Genomic DNA, 18388 nt, shown 5'->3' with positions numbered 1-18388 from the left:
CTCACTTTGGGGCAGAGCTATTGACAGTAGAGCTTAAAGAATGTAATTGTATCACCAAAGGCTGATGCAAGTGGAGCTGAGGTGGAAGTGACCTTATTAGTGGATTTACTTTTTTAAACTTTAGATGGCCAGTCTCCCATTGTTTGTGAAAGCCAAGGTTGTGACATTTGGATCAAAAGTTTCTTTGCTTCTTGAAGCGGACAGAAGATAACTCTGAAGAGGTTACATAGTTTATGGATCTTACATTGGTATAGGTAGATTTAGTTTATGCATATATTCCCCTGTATACTCTTGTATACCCATACATAGTTTCAGCCTGTACCTTTTCCTGTTAGGGAAATGAATTTGCGCTTGCTGCTCGTCGAAAGCAGTAGAGAGCTGAATCTCGGCTGCTGTTCGTGGGAGACTTCTGCTGCTCAGCTGTGTTGAATAGCAGGAAATCCTGGAGTGCAGCACAACTCCAATATTTGGTTTTTATTCCATATTAGGAAATATTTCCTTATAATTACTGTGGGTGTGTTGGAATGATTTCTGAGATTAATTTCTGTGAGCCAAATTAAAAGACAAGGAGGCCTTGCCCTCTTATTTCCCGGTTTTGGACTGCATGGGAAGGACCAAGCGTGCTCAGCCTAGGGCAGGGTGGCCCTTGTCAATTGCTGCAGGTGAAACCGGCCTCACCCAACCTATTTTAAAAATAATTTATTTCAGCCTGGTAATGGTTCCTCAGTGTGAGTTGTGCAGCTTCTCATGCTGGCGCAAAGCACAGAGTGGCAGCAGGAGGGAAGCAAACAGATGGTTGGATGGAAAATGGGACGGCTCCTTTCAGAGACAGTCCTGGCTTGTGCCAGCTTACAGCACGCACACAGCCCTGGCCTGGGCTGGGAGGGGTTCCTGCTCTTTGGCAGAGGGATTTTTTGCCTGCTCTAATCAGAGCCCCACACTGCTATTTTGGGATGTTTTGAGGGTTAGGAATTTACCTCAAAGCAGAAAAGTACCTTCCTCCATCTTGAAAATAATCTTTTTTGGGTGCGTTAAGATCTTCTGGGGTTTAGGGAGCATGTTGGAGCTGGATGCTGACATCCCCATCTCTCTGGGTCTTGCTGGCCCCCAGGTTTCCCAGGGTGTCATCATCACCACCACCATCACCACAGTGGCTGCAGGACTCGTGCAGTGCTTGCATCCTGAATCCTGTGTGCCAGAAAACCCTGGCAGTGTTTCCCCAGGGTTTTCTCACAGCCCTGGGGATCAGGCACAGGGAGTGTCCACTCCTTTTGGTTCACGAGTCATGGAGCACTTTCTGCTTTTAGCTGGGACTATAACAGGCGCCTCACCCAGATGCCCCATGGGGGAAGAATGACTGAAAATGGCTAAAACATTTGAACATCTTTGGCTTTTAAATAGCAAAGCCTGTTCTAATGGGGCTAATTTTACTCAGTTTATTATTGGTACTTTAAATAGAACAAATATGATTAATTCTGGCACATTAAAGTAACAAAACTTGTTCAGCCATAATGCACGTTGGGTAAGGAAAGCTAAAGGAGATAATGTAAATAAAGGTAAATGAAATGCAGGTGTCAGTGATGCCATATTGCAGTATTATTTTGTTTTCCCTTCCCAAAGGGAGACTGTTATAAAAATTGAAGGGTGTCAGAAGGATCTGGTCATGGCAATAATGTTGAAGAAAAATCTGCACATGAAATATCCAAATTGTTTTATATGGGAGGGAATGTTTCTTCCTTTAGGTAGCAGATTAAATAAAACAGAGGCTTGTGAATGGTGATATTACTGAAAACATGAATTATAGAGGAACAAAATATTTATTTTTCTGTTTGAAACATACCCCAGAGCAGTGCTTGGCAAACATGCTGATCTGATAATTAGGAATCTCAGTAACAGCAGTTAGCATCATCCTGAGGCTGGAATGGGACTGTTAGGTCAAAACCTATTGAGCTGAAGGGTTTTTTCGTTGTCATGAGTGCGCTTTGGACAACACTCTGTTCTAAGTACAGAAAGCTGTATTTAGAAATAACACAATTAATATCACACCCCAGGAGTTGAAAAGTACTGGCCCATGATTGACATAGGTGGGACTAGTGGGGTTTTCTTGTCACCTTGCTGCTTGGAGACTTCAGCGTCCTGTCAAGTTTTGGGGGTTTCTGAAGGTTTATCAAAAGCTTTGGAATTGTATTTAAAGTGGGTTATAGAAAAAGAACACAGAACGCCCCTGTGCTGGGCTGCACCCAGAGCCCCAGGGTTGCAGAGGAGGGAGATTCTGCCCCTCTGCCCGGCTCTGCTGAGCCCCCCTGCAGGGCTGCATCCAGCCCTGGGCCCAGCACAGGAAGGACAGGGAGCTGCTGCAGCCAGGCCAGAGCAGGGACACCAAGGGCATCAGAGGGATGGAGCAGCTCTGCTGGGAGGAAAGGCTGAGGGAACAATTGGGATTGTTCAGCCTGGGGAAGAGAAGGCTTTGGGGTGACCTCACTGTGGCCTTGCAGTATCTGAAGGGAACGCACAGGAAAGATGGAGAGAGACTCTTGACAAGGGCCTGGAGTGACAGGACAAGGGGGAATGGCTTCACACTGACAGAGAGCAGGGTTAGATTGGATATTGGGATAAAATTGTTCCCAGTGATGGTGGTGAGGCCCTGGCACAGATTGCCCAGAGAAGTTGTGGCTGCCCCATCGCTGGCATTGTCCAAGGCTTGGATGTGGCTCTGAGCAAGCTGGGATAGTGGAAGGTGTCCCTGCCCATGGTAGGGGTTTGGAACTGGATGGGCTTTAAGGTCCCTTCCAGCACGGGCCATTCTGTGATCCCCCACAGGATCGGTATAAACAGTATAAACTGTTCAGTGTAAACAATTGGATGGTGAAAATATGCACAGCACAGCTGCCAAACCTGTGCTAGCAGAAACTGTAGTGCAGAAAGTAATTTTCCCTCTGGGCTGATGGTACTTTCTCCTTCTGTTTCTCCCTGGAACTATCAGCTGTTGTACGGCATTTTTATCTTTGTTCTCTGCTCATCCCACGAATGGCTGCATGTCTCAGAAACTGCTCAGAGTACGTCCCACCACATCATCCCGCTGAGCTTTGGGCTGTTTTTTTACATTTGTCTGGCCCTGCCCACTGCTCCTTGGTGTGAATCATGCTGTTATTTGTGTATGGTGGGTTGGTTTTTTTCAGTTTTATATATATCCTGTCTCTCTTTAGGAGAATTCAAACAGTTTGGAGACTGCAGGGCTGGTGCTTGTGCTCGAAGCTTTGCCATGTCTTTGCTGCTTTCCTAGATAGCACCTCATTTTTAAAATATAATTCTTGTCATTTTTTGAATATAATCTTTGTCAGCCGTGGGTTTTAGTGCCCCGCTTGGTGAGTTGCTGGGCTGTGTTGTCTGAAAGGTGCCAAGCAGAGTCTGCTCTCACTTCTCACCCAGAAGAGCCCCAGCTCTGGACACAGTGGTGACAGCTGGAATTTCTGAAGGTACCCACTTGATTGTGCTCTGTGTTTGCTTCATCTCTCCTTCCTCTTTTACTTCCTAATTCTTGAAAAATGCCATTTCTGTACTTCTTTTCAGGAGCAAGTTCAGTGTCATGCTGAAACAATGGGAATTTTGAAAGGCAAAATTATGTTTTGGTATCTGCCTTATCCAGAGGCTTTGATTCAAGAGGCAAATTCTCTTGGAATGTCAAATGTAAACTTAATAAACTTGGTGGTTTTTACTGTAATAGCAAACTGCCTTCCTAAGTGCTGGACTTTAGGGGTATGCTTGTGTGGATAAATTAGAATTACTATCAGTCTTTCTGTAAATGGATGTCATTTTGGAGGGAGGATTGCTCTTCCCTCTCCTGCTGAACATGTGTGTAGCTTGACATTGTAAATCCAGATTGGAGACCCATCCTTCTGTCATGTGGAAGAAAGGTGTTTTTCCCTCTGGCAGAATTGGATGTGGGGTTTGCTTCCTGACTTAAGTACTCACTGAGTCCTGAGTAAATTTATTCTAGGGCTACTGTGTAATGATGTAACATGTGGCCTCAAAAACAAAAATGTTTCCATTGTGTGACTTAGGTTCAGATTAGTTCGATAGTGTAGACCCAGCCTGATTTGACATATCCTGTGGCTTTTCTTACTGACAGAGCTGTGCAGGAGACTTGCCTGTGCAGGAGGCTTGGATTCTATCTTCTTATCCCTTCCTGATTAGAAAGTGATCCCACAAAGTGCTATGTTTCAGGGCAGAGCAGTTCTCCATTTGGTTTGATATCTTCCCTCTCTCCTCTTCAGAGCTGCTGCAGCAGGTGGGATTGGATGCCTCAGTGATTTTGCACTCCTTATCAGGAGACTTAATCCAATGGTTTAATAAAAACATTAATGACAGGCTGTGGGAGCTGCCAAGAGGTGCCCCAGAGAGGATGTGGGGTTTGGAGTTACCAGTGGTATAGCAGAATCTGGGTGTGGAGGTTTAGACAGTGGAAACTCCGGGCAAACAGAGTTTGATGTAGAGCTGTTGTGACAAATGGGAATACAGATTGAAGTTGTAGTCAGTGCTGCTTGGCGTTTCTCTTCTTCCCAATCAGGAAAGGTCTAGGAGCAAAAGGGTCAAGTGTATGCTACCAGGAGGGAGAGGACCATCCCAGCTGACTGATATTCTATTCAGTGATGGATCAGGAGAGACTTGCTTGGAGACATCTCTTGAAAACTCCAGTTCAATAGCATGTGACTGCTCTGCCCTTTCTGTAGCTGTTCCCTGCTCTCCTTCATCCTAGGGAAACATCCCTCCTCTCCTCCCCTCTGTGCTGTTCTCGCCTCCGGTGGCAAGACTTTCCCCAGCTGCTGCACATCCGTAAGTCCTTATCCCCGTGCTGCAGGTGCCGGGCTGGCATCAGGAGAGCTCAGGCTGGGATTTCAGCCATCCCTGTGGGAGGCACAGGCTCATTTCCTGGGCCAGGCAGCACATATGGCATCCCTACTCCTGCAGCTCCAAGCCCTGGTCCCACGGGCTCAGCAGCTCCTGTCGATTACATCCATTTGATGTCTTTCTTCCTCACACTTGGGGATGTTCCAGGCCCTTCAGAAAGATCCTTTAGCCAGAACTCCTCCTGTCAGCCGGAGGAGTTCTGGCTAAATGCGGCCAGCTGGTTGAATATGACCTTCTTCATGGTCCAGGGAGCCTAAAGTAATTCTGGTGATGCAGCAGGAGTGGAATGGTTCCATTATGGAAGTGGCATGAATTTGGGTGAACTAGTAGGCACATCAGTCACTTCCAAGAATTATGGGTGGCACCTTTTCAGAGCATTCCCGTTAATGTGGTGAGGTCAGTACAAGTAGTGTGCTGTCAATAAAAGGTCCTATTTTGGAGCTCCTTCCTTCCCACCCCCATCCCTCTGCATCACTTGTTTTTAAAGGTCATGCGTAAGGACTGTACTTGGTGACTCCCAGCTGAATATTTTGTCTGGGATGTGGATTTGTGTTGTGTTTGAGGGCTCATCAGTGGAAGCAGAAACACAGGTCGAAAAAGGCTGAAGAGGTTTTCTCAGCTGTGAGTTCACATAGGATTTTGTGGGATATCTGGTGCCTCCTGCCAGGTCTGTGCTCTTTTTCATTTACTTTGGGGACTCTGGAGAGATTAAGGCATCTCTTGGTTTTACAGAAGTTTTCTTTCTGGTGGCTTTGGGTTGGATTTTTTTTCCCCATAGTGGCAGAGCTAACTGAGAACACTCATCTGTATTTCCCTCCTGTGAAGCATATGAGGGTCAGCCCTGCTGTTCATAGTGTGGGGTGCCAGTGCTGGAATTGAGATCTCCTTTCTACAAGTTTAATAAAGCCCAGTGGCTTAGATTTGCTGTCTGGCAGTGCCTGCATTTGTGAGTGCAGAGCATGGGGAAAACAAATGAACAGGAAATCAAGTTGCAGTGTTCTTTTATCCTACCAGGAATACAAGACATGCAAAGGAGAAATAGCCAGTGTGAGAGTGTGGCTGCTATACCTTAAGTAAAGGTTAATCCGTTTCAAGCCTGGGTTAATGCTGCTCTATCCTGATGTTCCAAAATTATCAGAAGGCAGGTTCTTACTCTGTTAGGCCATTTCTTGAAATAACTTAATCACAGGTGCCACTGTGTGGTCAGCAGTTGCTCTGTTTGATTTCCTCTTAACAAATGTTTTGTATTTACTTTTCCCATCTATTGAGGGAAAAAGTATAAAATTGTACAATAAACAACGAGACCAGTGCTAAGTTCTCCCAGCTTTTGGAGATGTGTCCAGCATGGGAGATGCCTCTGTGTGAAGAATAGACTGCCTAATTTTTAGTAAACACTACTAGGAATTGACAGATCTTATCTTTCTTTAGTAGAAAACTGAAGGGGATAAAAGATTGATTAAAAAATAGAAATACTGGCATCACTTTGAAGCAGCTGTAGTGCTATTAATACCTCTTTGTGCCTTTATGGAGAGATATATTTTTATTCTCAGAATTCTGGTGTCTTGTGCGCTTCAAAATAAACAGCTAAAATGATATCTACATGATGCTATAAAACGCCTTTATTTGTGACACAGCAGCTGCATTTCTGGCAACAAATATCCTATTGTCACATTAGATCCCATGGAAAATCCACAGGATAAAATCCCACCCTCTCTGAGTGCAGCAGGCAGAATGAAAACAAAGAGCCTGGAGCAGAGTTCAGCGATCTTCCTGCCCCAGTGTGGACGTGCAAGTTTTCTTCTGTATGAAACCCCTAATCAGTTCACCTTAAAAGCTATTAGGATCTGCTTAAATTAAGCCAAATTCTGGATTTGTCTTCTGCACAATCCCCTGGTGAAATGGAAGGATTAAGTAAATAATAAAAAGGAAGCCCAGTGCCTGAAGGGAACCCCCAGGAAAGATGCAGAGAGACTCTTGACAAGGGCCTGCAGTGACAGGACAAGGGGCAATGGCTTCACACTGACAGAGAGCAGGTTTAAATTGGATATGAGGAAGAAATTCTTTACTCTGAGAGTGGTGAGGCCCTGGCCCAGGTTGCCCAGAGAAGCTGTGGCTGCCCCATCCCTGGCAGTGTGCCAGGTTGGATGTGGCTCTGAGCAAGCAGGGATAGTGGAAGGTGTCCCTGCCCATGGCAGAGGGGTGGAGAACAAGACATTTTGAGGTCCCTTCCAGCACAGGCCATTTGTGTTTCTGTGATGTGTACTTCTGTGTAATTTTCCAAAACTAACCTCAAAACAACCTGCCCAAATGAGAATGGGGCTGAGATGCTGCTTTTCATGCTTTTTCTTCCATGAGGCTCTCCTAGAGTGCCTCAACCCACTTCCAGGTAGGGCATGAATCTTAGGACAAACTGTGCTGGTTTTTTGGTTTTTTTAATCTCTGGCTTTCCTGGATCAGCTGCAGGGCATTCAGAGCTGCCCCCAAGAAGTCTTTTTCCAGCATTTAAAACTGTTGTTCCAGTACATCCAAGTTCTTTGGGTTCAGGATGAAAGCTCTTAAGGAGAGCAGCCTTTCTTCTTTCTGCTTTCTTTCTTCTTACTTCCCAGTTTGGAGGTGCCCAGTGACCATGTGCCCTAGACTATAAGTACCACCTGGCCATGTGCAACTTTGTGGAGCAGCTTTAAAATTCAAATATATTTGATGGTTATCTTTATACTTGAAATAACTTCTCCTCTGGACTGGGGTTAGGGGTTTGGTCCATTTGCTGTCTCATTTTATCCTACCTTTTTTTTTTTTTTTCTAGCATCTAGAATTTTTTGAGTCTGAAACTGTCACAAAGTTGTGACAAGTCCAGCTTTGGGAGCTGACTGGTCCTTCTCTCTCCTTCCCCTTTTCCTCTTCCCTCCCCCAAGCTGGGGCCGGGTCTGCCAGAGGAACATTTTCCTTATTTGTGGAGAAGCACAGCTGGGTGAGCTGCCCAGAGCATGCAGTGCTCTTTGCTATGATTCACTCTTTGTTTTGCCAACATGTTGTTATTTTTTAGAGAGTGGGTAGCACATCCTCCCGCTATCTTTATAATAATAATAATTTTATAAGGCAACTTTTAATAGGGTTTTGTATAGCTAAAGAACAGTGCCTTTCCTATGAATTCTGGAGTGCCTAAGAATTTGGAGATGGAGAGTGGGAAAGAGGAATATATATTTTTTTTAATTTTCTTTTTGAAGTGAGTAATGATTTGACCTGCTCTGTTTCAGTACATGTTACCATGGCGATGACTGCAGGGACTACAACATCCTTTCCCATGAGTAACCACACCCGGGAGAGAGTCACGGTGGCCAAACTCACGCTGGAGAACTTCTACAGCAACCTAATTATACAGCATGAGGAGAGGGAAACCAGGTACTGCCTCTGCTTCCTCTCACCCCTCTGCAGCTTTTCTTGCTGTTTGTTCAAGGGCACTTCAATCCCCAGGGATGGGACAGCTCTGGGAAGTTTTTCTGTATGTGGTGGCAGGGAATGAATTCCTAGAGGGCGCAGGCTGTCTTTGTGGGGACCTGTGAACAACCCAGTCATTGAATGATCAAGGAGCTCCACTTCTGATGTTTTCATGCAATTTACCTCCTCATCAGTTATTCTGTGCTCTTTGCAGTGGATTATTTTGCAGTACATGTGAGGTTTCTTCTTTTGTGTGAGGTTGGTGACCTCTGATTCCCTTGAATGCGCAGGGAATGAACTGTGCAGAGCTGCTGAGGGGTGGGAGCTTGGTTTGGGGTAAGGCAGTGGCTTGTGGTGTCTGTTCCTGCTCTGCACCAAGGAGCCCATGCCAAGATTCCTAAACCCTGCAGGAGGGAGTATATAGGAGATAGGGAACAGGACTGAGAAGTGTTTGATGGGGTGATGGGGTAAGAAAAGAAGGCAAAGAGCTGGCATGGAAATAAGGGGCAGCAAAGAAATAAGGGGTTGATGATGCAGGGTTTGAGGGGCTCTCAGGTGGGCAGGGAGACTTTTGGGGGTAATGTAATCCCCATTAGTAAATTCTTCTTGGGTGGTGCTGCCTGCTATTCCTTGCATGGGAGTATGGGATGGTCATCACCACTCAGCTTCTTCCAGCAATGCCCAGTCCTGTCTCTGAGGTGGTCAAGTGCCACTTGAATTAGGTGTCAAAGTACCAGGTGTTTGATCATAATGAATGTTGTGTTGGATTGTCATTAGTGTGTGAAATTATCGTTCCCCTGGTAATACATTTTTAATTGAAGGGTTTTCAGTCAAGCAGCAGGGTTTCTCTCTTCATCATATTTAGTCATTATTCCATGTAATGGAGTTGCTTTTAGTTAGGAGAATAGACTGTCTAGCAAGGGCCTGTAATTTAGAAGATCCTGCTGTATTTCCCAACGTGCAGAAAAGCACCAGCAGCCTCGCTCCAAGTCTTCAAATCCTTGCCTGATACAGGGGGTAACCAGCCTTCAGAAAGCTGCACCCTGGCAGCTATAAAGGAGCATCATGTGAGTGGACAGAAAGGGGTCCTGCAGCCACACTGCCTTGTGCTGACCCCCTGCCACCTGTGGGGTATTCCCAGGCTTTGCTCCCCACTCAGAGCTTCCCAGTCTGACATGGCATGGTGGAAGAGTTGGAGTCTTGGCCTGGGCAGGACACTGGGAGGGAGAGGATGGTGCATCCAGAGGGTGGAGTTTAGTTGGCATGGGAGGAAGGTGGGGATGGAACCAGGTGTGTGACCAGGGGAAGGTGGCTACACAGAGGGGATGGAAGCTGGAGCTGACTGGTGTGTGGGAGATGGAGCTGAGATAGAAATGGTGACAAAAACCATTTTTATTAGGTTTGTAATCCTAATTGAAAAGAACTGCCTTAATTCAACAAGATATAATCACTCTAATGACATACTTTGTCATATATGTTTAATCCTTGATTCTGTGATGCAAGTACATAAGCATATGCTTAAATTTGCTTCTACATTTTCCTCAGCTTTGTTCACAAATGAGTAACTGGGTGGAGTGGGGCTGTCTGCCTTCAAATTTCCGTTTGAGGAAAATTCTTCAGTACTTGGATTATGTGAAGCAAAGGTGTTGACCTTCTCTTGTGTTATTTGGTTTTAATAAATAATAAAGGATGCAATCCCACTTCTCTCCTTGGCAGGCAGAAGAAGCTGGAAGTGGCTATGGAAGAGGAAGGCCTTGCAGATGAGGAGGTAAATACTGCTTAAGTAACCTTACAAACTGCTTTGCTTTTGTTCCACTGCTTCAAATGGGCATTTGAAGAGCTCACAGAAACATCAGACATCATGACAGGTTTTATTCTGTACATGAATGTTGTCCCTGTTTATAATCTCTTTATTAGGGAAGCTGGCAATATGCTTGACTGATACTTGCAATAGCTATCCAAGGCTTTTCATGCTGCCCTGTAGTTCTTATGAGATATGGCCACAGCAAGTATCTAGCAAGCTTTTCAAGGATTAAAATTGCTTGCTTTTGTATTGGGCGTGAAAAAAAAGTGGCCTGTGGTTAGAAGTGGGTAGAAAGCAAATTGCTGAATGATTTTTTTCTTGATTTAAACAATAAACCATCACACCTTTGTTCCTTCTGGATACAGCTGAGAAGGGATCTCAGTCTGATCAGCATCTCAGAACTTTGGTCAAAAGTTGCTTTTCTGAGGTCCATTACACCATGTCTGCCTTCAGGACAGGCTGGGAAATAAATAGGAAGAGTGTCTCTGTCCTTTTGGAGTTTTTGTGGCTGCTGTAACTCCTGAGAAGTGGGAAAATGTGTGGGTGTGTATTGCCATCTTGTGGCTTTAAAGGATGCTGTAATCCCAGCATGGAGTCTGGCAAGTACCTGTTCCAGGGACCTCCTTGCAGTCTCTGAGATCTCAGCATCTTTGGGAGCAGCATTTATCTTCTCTCAGAGTGAATCCCAGTGACATTTTTGTCAGACAAAATAGATGATGGAATTTTGACAGATTTTTCTTGCAGAATTGAGTGCTTGCCTGCCATAAACCAAATGGATTTTGTTGTAGATCTGTAACCAGGCCTCTGCTGCTTGGTAAGCTCCTTGCTGCCTCTCATCACTCTTTTTGGTGGAGTACAAGTTTCAGCTTTTATTGATCCTTCACACTGCCCAAAATGAAGAGTCCTTGCCTCAGGCAGTGACTTTGGCCTTGGGACTGATACACTTTGTTTGGACTAGTATGATAGTTTTTATTTTTTTCTTTTCTTTTAATAATTAAGTAATAAAAATAAAATACCACCACCCACCAAAAAAAGGTGAAACTGTGCCTGAGGCTTCTATAGAAAAGACCATACTTGAGGATCATACTTTGAGAAATTCAGAAAGAAATGAAGAAGTGTTTCTCCTGTTGGGATTCCGGAGAACTTCCCAGGAAGGGAGGGTGCATATCTTGACTCTCTACTGCCAAATGACTGACAGATTCCTGTGCCTGTGTCCTCAGAAAAAGCTACGCAGGTCACAGCACGCTCGCAAGGAAACGGAGTTCCTACGGCTCAAGCGGACCAGGCTCGGCTTGGATGACTTTGAGTCTTTGAAAGTCATAGGAAGAGGAGCCTTTGGGGAGGTTTGTGGCGTTCTTGACTGAGCAGGAGATTAAAAAGAAATTGACCACTGTAATGAAGCATTCTAATTACAATTTAATGAATTGTTTTACTGCAGAATGGCAGCTATTTGTGCAATTCTCCAAGTGTGATAAGTCTAGTGATTAATCACATGCATTGATTTCCCAAGCCTTCTGGAAAGACACTTTGTTTCCCATGGCTTCCCATGCTGATGTTGCCCACATGGCCCTCTAAAATTGTGGATTAGCAGTGGCACAGCTCCTCTTCATAAGCCTCCCTTCTGCCCTGTGTCATATCAGTTATTTCTCCTGGATTTTAACCTACTCAGTCCAAGCTACCTGGAATTCACTGTGCCTGCTGCCTTTTCCTAAAACAAAAACTGTTCCTCACTAGTGTTACTGTTGTACATGGTGCAGAATAATTCCTTTTTCAATATTTAACATACTTAAATGTATTTTTAAATATTTAACAAGAGAACTTTTCCATGCCTGGCAACTGGGAGCTTTCCGGTGGATTTCTGAGGAAGAGAAGTCTGACTGGTTTCTCTCTCTCGGTAAAGGTCCGCCTCGTTCAGAAGAAGGATACAGGTCACATTTATGCAATGAAGATACTGAGAAAAGCTGATATGCTGGAGAAAGAGCAGGTTTGTGATCTATAAGTCCCCTAAATTTCAAGCTTACCCTCTCTATAAAACGTTTTCCACCTTTGAAAGCCCCTGCAATGGTCTGGCAGTCCAAAGGGTCTGTGATATTGCTACCACAGCACTGATGCAGCAGGAATTAGGAAATAAGTTCACGTAAAAAAATACTTTATTTACAACCAGTTTGGAATAGTGAAACAGATTTTATTTTTTTCCCCTTATCAGCACAGTTCTTATAGTACTGAATCTGTAAAACTGCATTTAAAGGAAAATACTTCTGGAAAAATAATCCTGTGTCAGAGTAAAAACTGAAGTATTTGATGTTTTCCTTTAAAGAAAACAAGCAGAAATCACATTGTTCATCAGCTTTGTCTTCCCTGGGTTTGCTTTGTAGTTGGATCTAATCTTGTTGGGGTTTTTTATTTGCTTTGATTTTGTTCATTTGTTTTGGTTTTTGGTTTTACTTTTTAGCTAACAGTTCAGTGAGTACTTTAGCACCACAAAGCAAAGAAATCCAGGGTGGGTGTCTCAAGATACAAGGACTTTTTTCATGCTAGTCCATTTGCATTTGCACAGCATTTCCTTGCAGTAGTGGTACTTTTTTTTTTTTTTTCTGGCACAAATTATTTTGTCTTCTGCATCCCATGCACTGAATTTAGGGAACCAGAGGAGCAGCAGGATGTGCAGAGCAGCCAGGTTTTGTGTGGTGCTGCCCCCATTTCAGAACCTGATGTGGGAAGGAGTCTGAGCTCACACTCTACATTCAGTTTGGGACAGTGATCTTCCCTGGAGAGTGTTTATCTGCTGGAATTTTTATTGGCTTGTTATGTAGAGAGCAACAAAGGGCACACATGAAAAAGGAATAATCTAGTATTTTTTTTTCCCAAGCCTGGTAATACTGGGAGAAATCCTAGCTATTTTTGAGCAGAGTTTTCCTATCGCATTTTAGAGCTTCATTGAGGAGTGGATGGTGGAAAGAAATACTTTCCCCAGTTCTACTGGTTCAATACTAAACTAACTAAAGGGAACTGGGGAACAAATGCAGAAGGCTGTTTGCTGCTTTTCTTACTAGAAGAAATATTTTTCCATGTATATGTCTTCAATTTTTCCTCCAGGATGAGGGTGCATTGTAGTGGAAACACACACCTCTCCTCCAATCTCCACTATTCTTTATTTCCAGCGAATTATGGGTAGCAGCTTTCCATATATTTTCCAAAGCAGTAGCTGGAATTGGAATATCCTGAGCAAGGTCAGATATTCCTGAACTTGCACTTTTCCCACCAGCTTTGTTAGTTCTTTCTAACAAACAGAACCAGCTTAAAAAGCTGTGCCGTGTTTCTAGAGAAACCCTAGGATCTAGGACCTAGGATCTTGTAAAAAATAGTGGAAAATGTGGGTATGGAAAGAGCTAGAAAAATAACCTTTTGCTAAAGGTCATGAATATATGCTGTAGGGCTAGGAGTGTAATGTGATGTTTCTTGTTGAAGTATTTCAATATAATAATAATAATAACAACTTTTTCAAAATTTTAGGTGGCCCATATCAGAGCAGAAAGAGATATTTTGGTAGAAGCAGATGGAGCCTGGGTAGTGAAAATGTTTTACAGCTTCCAGGATAAAAGGAACCTTTACCTGATCATGGAATTTTTACCTGGAGGTAAGTTGGGTGCTGTGCATCAGATGATACAGGTACTTGTTCCTTAACTTTTGTTGGCAGCTTTATAAAATATTAGAAACAAAAGTGCTGTATAAGTTGTGAAGATAAAAATGTTAACATTCTTTTAAATGAAGTCATGTGACCATTCCTGATTTTTAGGGAAAGGAAAGAAGGTTAAAGGGGTATTAAATAGACTTGAATTAAACAATTATTCTAATAGAAATTTCTGCTTTTTGTGACTGAAGCTGTTAACAGTAAAAACAAAACAGCAGAAAAGCCCTTGTTCAAACAGTCTGTGCAGTAAATTTAATGTGTGTAAAAATCAACTCTTTTTTTCCCAGGCTGTTCAATTAAAATTCCTGTTTAGGATTTTCAGCCATAATAGTAAGTTAGGTTTGTAGGTTGCAGTTATAGTTTTAGTTTTATAGTTACAGTTTTATAATTAGTAAGTATAAGGCCAGTTACAAGGTTAAGTTTGGATTCTACTGGGGTTTCTTACAGTTTTGTGATTGAAAATGTTCTGATCCCTAAGCTGTATTTTCTTCTCTTTGATGAGGTGACATGATGACCTTACTAATGAAGAAGGACACTTTATCAGAGGAGGAGACCCAGTTTTACATTTCTGAGACGGTGTTGGCCATCGATGCCATTCACCAGCTGGGATTTATCCACAGGGACATCAAGCCAGACAATCTTCTGCTGGATGCCAAGGCATGTACTGGGCTCAACAGCTACTGGTGTTTCCAAGATTCCAGGCTGCACATCCTGCTGCTGAGCAGTGGGAGCCACTGTACCACTCCAGAGATTTAAACTGGCTGGAGGGAAGGCAGGAAATGGCCACTGTCTTTTCCTTGGAGAACACCAGTCTGTTTAAACAAAGCTAAATCTTACTCAGATGCCTTTTAACCATTTTAAGGCAAGGCTTTTAAGGGAGAAAACCCAAGCAGGGTGACCAGATGCTGATATTCATACACAATAAAAGGTGGTACCCTTCCTTTCATGCATTTTGAAGCAGCTATGGACAATTCAGACAATGCTAAATGTTCAATTCCTACAGTTACATTTATTTCATCACCCACTCACCTGTGGAAACTCCCTCTGTTAGACTGACCATTCTGACCATGAAATGCACCCAGTAAGCATCACCAAATCATGGAATTATCTAGATTGGAGAAGATCTTTAAGATCATGGAGGCCAGGCATTATCACAGTGTGCACACGTCTGTCAGGTTTGATGGGTTCTATCTGCACTGATATCTGGAAACCTGATTAAAGCCAAGGTTACCATCAAAAAAGAGGAATTTTGTCCTGGAGGCTTTCTCAGTCACAGTGCTATCCAGTTCAAAACAAAACCAGGCAAAGGAGCTGCCCTCAACTGTTGGGAAATTGTAGATACAACCATTCTGAGGAGGCCACAGCCTTTTGTAAAGAAAACAGACCCTTCCAGTACACCAAGGTTCAGTCTTTGCTTCCCTGCTTGTCCTGTGCCAGTCCATCAAGGCCTGAGAGGGCATGTGCAGTGATTAAAACTTTTTTTTTTTTTTTTTTTCCAAGCACCACCTATCTAAATAATGGTTTAATGTTATCTGGTTATTTTTTTTCAGGGTCATGTAAAGCTGTCTGATTTTGGGCTCTGCACAGGTTTAAAGAAAGCCCACAGAACAGAGTTCTACAGGAACCTCACACACAACCCACCAAGTGACTTCTGTGAGTATGAGCTGTCCTAGTTTAACATGTAAATGGTTTTGAGTTCCAGCTGTACATTATACCTGTGTTTCTGCTGGGATAAGCAAGATGGGGCAGGCTGATTGCATTTAATTGGAAAACTGGAAATTCTTGTTCCCTAGGTCATGGGAGCATTTCACAGGCAAGAAATGATGATTTCTGCAGTGGTCATGTACTTTTTCGTATTTGTACACAGATAAGAATACACATAACATAATGTATCTATATTTTAATGTATTTTTCATAATGTCAGTTAAGTTACAGAACTGCTCTTTCAGGAGAGACATGGGTTCTATGTGCCAAAGGACAAAAGTCAGTGACAGTCTCATGAAACTTTTCAGAAGCTGATCAAAAAATTCTAGCAAGTTCTAATTTAGAATTGCTGATATGTGTACAGCAGTTATTCTCATGTTCCTGTTTTCAGTTATAATCAAGTGTTTGTTCTAGACTAAAGGATTCTAAATAAACAAAATAGTTATTTAAAATTGGAACCCTGTAAATGTTTTTTCTCTAAATTCTCACAAATACATTTGTTATTTAATAACTACTTTGTAAATTAGCATTTCAGAACATGAACTCAAAGAGGAAAGCAGAAACATGGAAGAAGAACAGGCGACAGCTGGTGAGTTAATTAAATAATGTATAATTCTTGTTTTGCTTTTAAACTATTTACAGAAAGTGTTAAATTAAAACTCAGTGCTAATGCTCCTGGTTTTTAAAACCTGCAAGGCCCTCATATGTGCCTCTCTACAAGCTCCCAAAATCACAGATAACTCAAAAGAAGGGGGTCCAGGTTGGAATAACAAGCCCCTGGTCTTCCCTATGCTGTTGTTTGCCTTGTGAGCATCTGGCCCAAGCCTTCAAGTGTCCTCAGCCCCATGGCCAAGGTGTGTCTGGAGCTCTCTGAGCACAGACCTGGTGTGGACAATGTGGACTCCTGGCTCTGATTCCTGCAGCTCAGTTACAAGCAGATGTGTAGCTGCAGGATTCATTTTTAGAGACCTCTGGACCATTCCCATTCTGCTGAATGGGAATGTGGTGGAAAGGTTGTGAGAGGGTGTTGGTGCTGGAGTGCTCCAACTTGGTTTTGTGATGAGGAATGGTTACATAATAGGGGGACTTTTGGCATGAACGGAACCAAAGCAAAGTGTCTGACAGCCAGGATTTCAGACATGATTTCATCCTTGTCCATGATTTTCACCAAAAAAACCCTCAGCTGTCAAATTTTGCAATCTTTTATTTTTCCACTCCCTTTTAAAAAAGTGATCTACTGCAGTATTCCCCAAAAGCTTTACAGTGGTCTCTTCTTTCCTCATGAGACAAAATGATATTTCATTGCAGCCACCTGCTGCCTCATGGGGCTGTATTTCACAGCCTTATTCCAGCCTGGAATGAGATCCCTGAAAAGACTTTATCTCAAGTCCAGTAAAGGGTGATGTGGCAGAACTGTGTGGTGAAGAACAGTCCCACAGAGATAACAAAAGGCCAAAATGACAACTTGCATCAACACTGTTGGAAAAGGAGCCACATTTTTGGTTTTCCATTGGCTTAATCCTGAATTTCTCGGGTCAGCAAAGTGCTTCTTTATGGTCAAACAAATGAAAGTAAAACATTGTTGTGGCAAAACTGCTTTTAGGGGATGTTTTGATCTGTAAGGGATTTTTGTTTTGGTTGGATTTTAGTTTTTTTCTCTCCCTCCTGCTCCATGGAAGATTTTTCATCAGTACAGAGGAATTCCCAATACACAGCTTGTGTATCATCAGTGCCACACTTGGGAAGCTACCACTGATTGTGCCTTTAAAAATAAACAAAGACCACAACAATAGAACTTCTTGGGTATTTTTGTAATGCAACTACCTGAAACTTCAGCTAAGATGACCTTCTGATACTGCAGTTGCAATATTCTATGAATTCATTACATTAAGGAGCATGATTTCCATTTATTTTTGGGTTCTTTGTGCTTATTAATATAAAAGAATAATATTCTTGGGGTTTTAGTTCCTGTGAATTCTCAAATTAAGCATTCTTGCTCATCCAGACAACAAGATCCAGTATGTAAATCCCCAGGAAAAGATATTGCAAAGTGTAAAATCACAGTATTCCTCTTCTAAAGAGATGATTCTTCTTTTCCAGGCATATTCTACTGTGGGAACCCCAGACTATATTGCTCCAGAAGTGTTTATGCAGACTGGGTACAACAAGCTGTGTGACTGGTGGTCCTTGGGAGTGATTATGTATGAAATGCTAATAGGTATGTTTAAAACCCCAACTTAAGAGTTGTTCAAAGGTAACAGGATCCATTTGTTCAGAAGAGAAAACCTCTGGCTAATACTTGTTAAATTTGGGAGCCCCAGTGACAAAAGCAGAGGCTCAGGTCACTGCTCTCCTGGAAAAAGTTTTATTGATTTTTTGTTTGTGCAGGGTATCCACCTTTCTGCTCAGAAACGCCACAAGAGACTTACAGGAAAGTTATGAACTGGAAAGAAACGTTGGTATTTCCTCCAGAGGTGCCCATTTCAGAGAAAGCAAAGGATTTAATTCTAAGGTTGGTAAGAAAAACCCATTTCTGGCCTCTTGCCCAGCCAGGGTCATCTTCCATCAGGGTAAATTCCTGTTCTGTGTGAAGGAAGCTTTATGTTGGAGGGAAGGCTGGTTTCTTCTGTCACCATCCTTGATGGATTTTTTTTAAGTCTTTTTCCCTTTGCCATTTGTTTCACATAAAGGAATAAGCTGGAATGATCTTGATTTGTACTATGGCATAAGAACAGACCAAAACTAAAGTGATCAACACAGATTTTTTTTCTTCTCAGAGGTAGCAAGAAAATAACCACTCGCCAGCATTTAATACACTGACCAGAAGTCTTAGGATGTTTTGGATT

The 18388-nt window shown here is 42.9% G+C and overlaps 1 protein-coding gene across 4 annotated transcripts in view; it reads left to right on the top strand.

The window, feature by feature from the left end:
* The window catches only part of LOC131572943 (serine/threonine-protein kinase 38-like), a 45454-nt gene that overhangs the window by 18994 nt on the left and 8072 nt on the right, over positions 1-18388 (top strand). For all 4 annotated transcript variants that reach the window (XM_058826392.1, XM_058826391.1, XM_058826393.1 and 1 more), the window contains exons 2-11: positions 8163-8307; positions 10060-10111; positions 11368-11490; positions 12048-12131; positions 13661-13784; positions 14341-14495; positions 15389-15491; positions 16070-16131; positions 17643-17760; positions 17931-18054. In XM_058826392.1, coding sequence (XP_058682375.1) covers positions 8174-8307; positions 10060-10111; positions 11368-11490; positions 12048-12131; positions 13661-13784; positions 14341-14495; positions 15389-15491; positions 16070-16131; positions 17643-17760; positions 17931-18054 — 1079 coding nt within the window. In that variant the 5' untranslated portion in view covers positions 8163-8173. The remainder of the gene's footprint in view (positions 1-8162; positions 8308-10059; positions 10112-11367; positions 11491-12047; positions 12132-13660; positions 13785-14340; positions 14496-15388; positions 15492-16069; positions 16132-17642; positions 17761-17930; positions 18055-18388) is intronic.

The sequence above is a fragment of the Poecile atricapillus genome, chromosome Z (genome assembly GCF_030490865.1).
Source record: "Poecile atricapillus isolate bPoeAtr1 chromosome Z, bPoeAtr1.hap1, whole genome shotgun sequence".
NCBI lineage: Eukaryota > Metazoa > Chordata > Aves > Passeriformes > Paridae > Poecile > Poecile atricapillus.
This window is presented reverse-complemented; position numbering and strand designations above follow the sequence as displayed.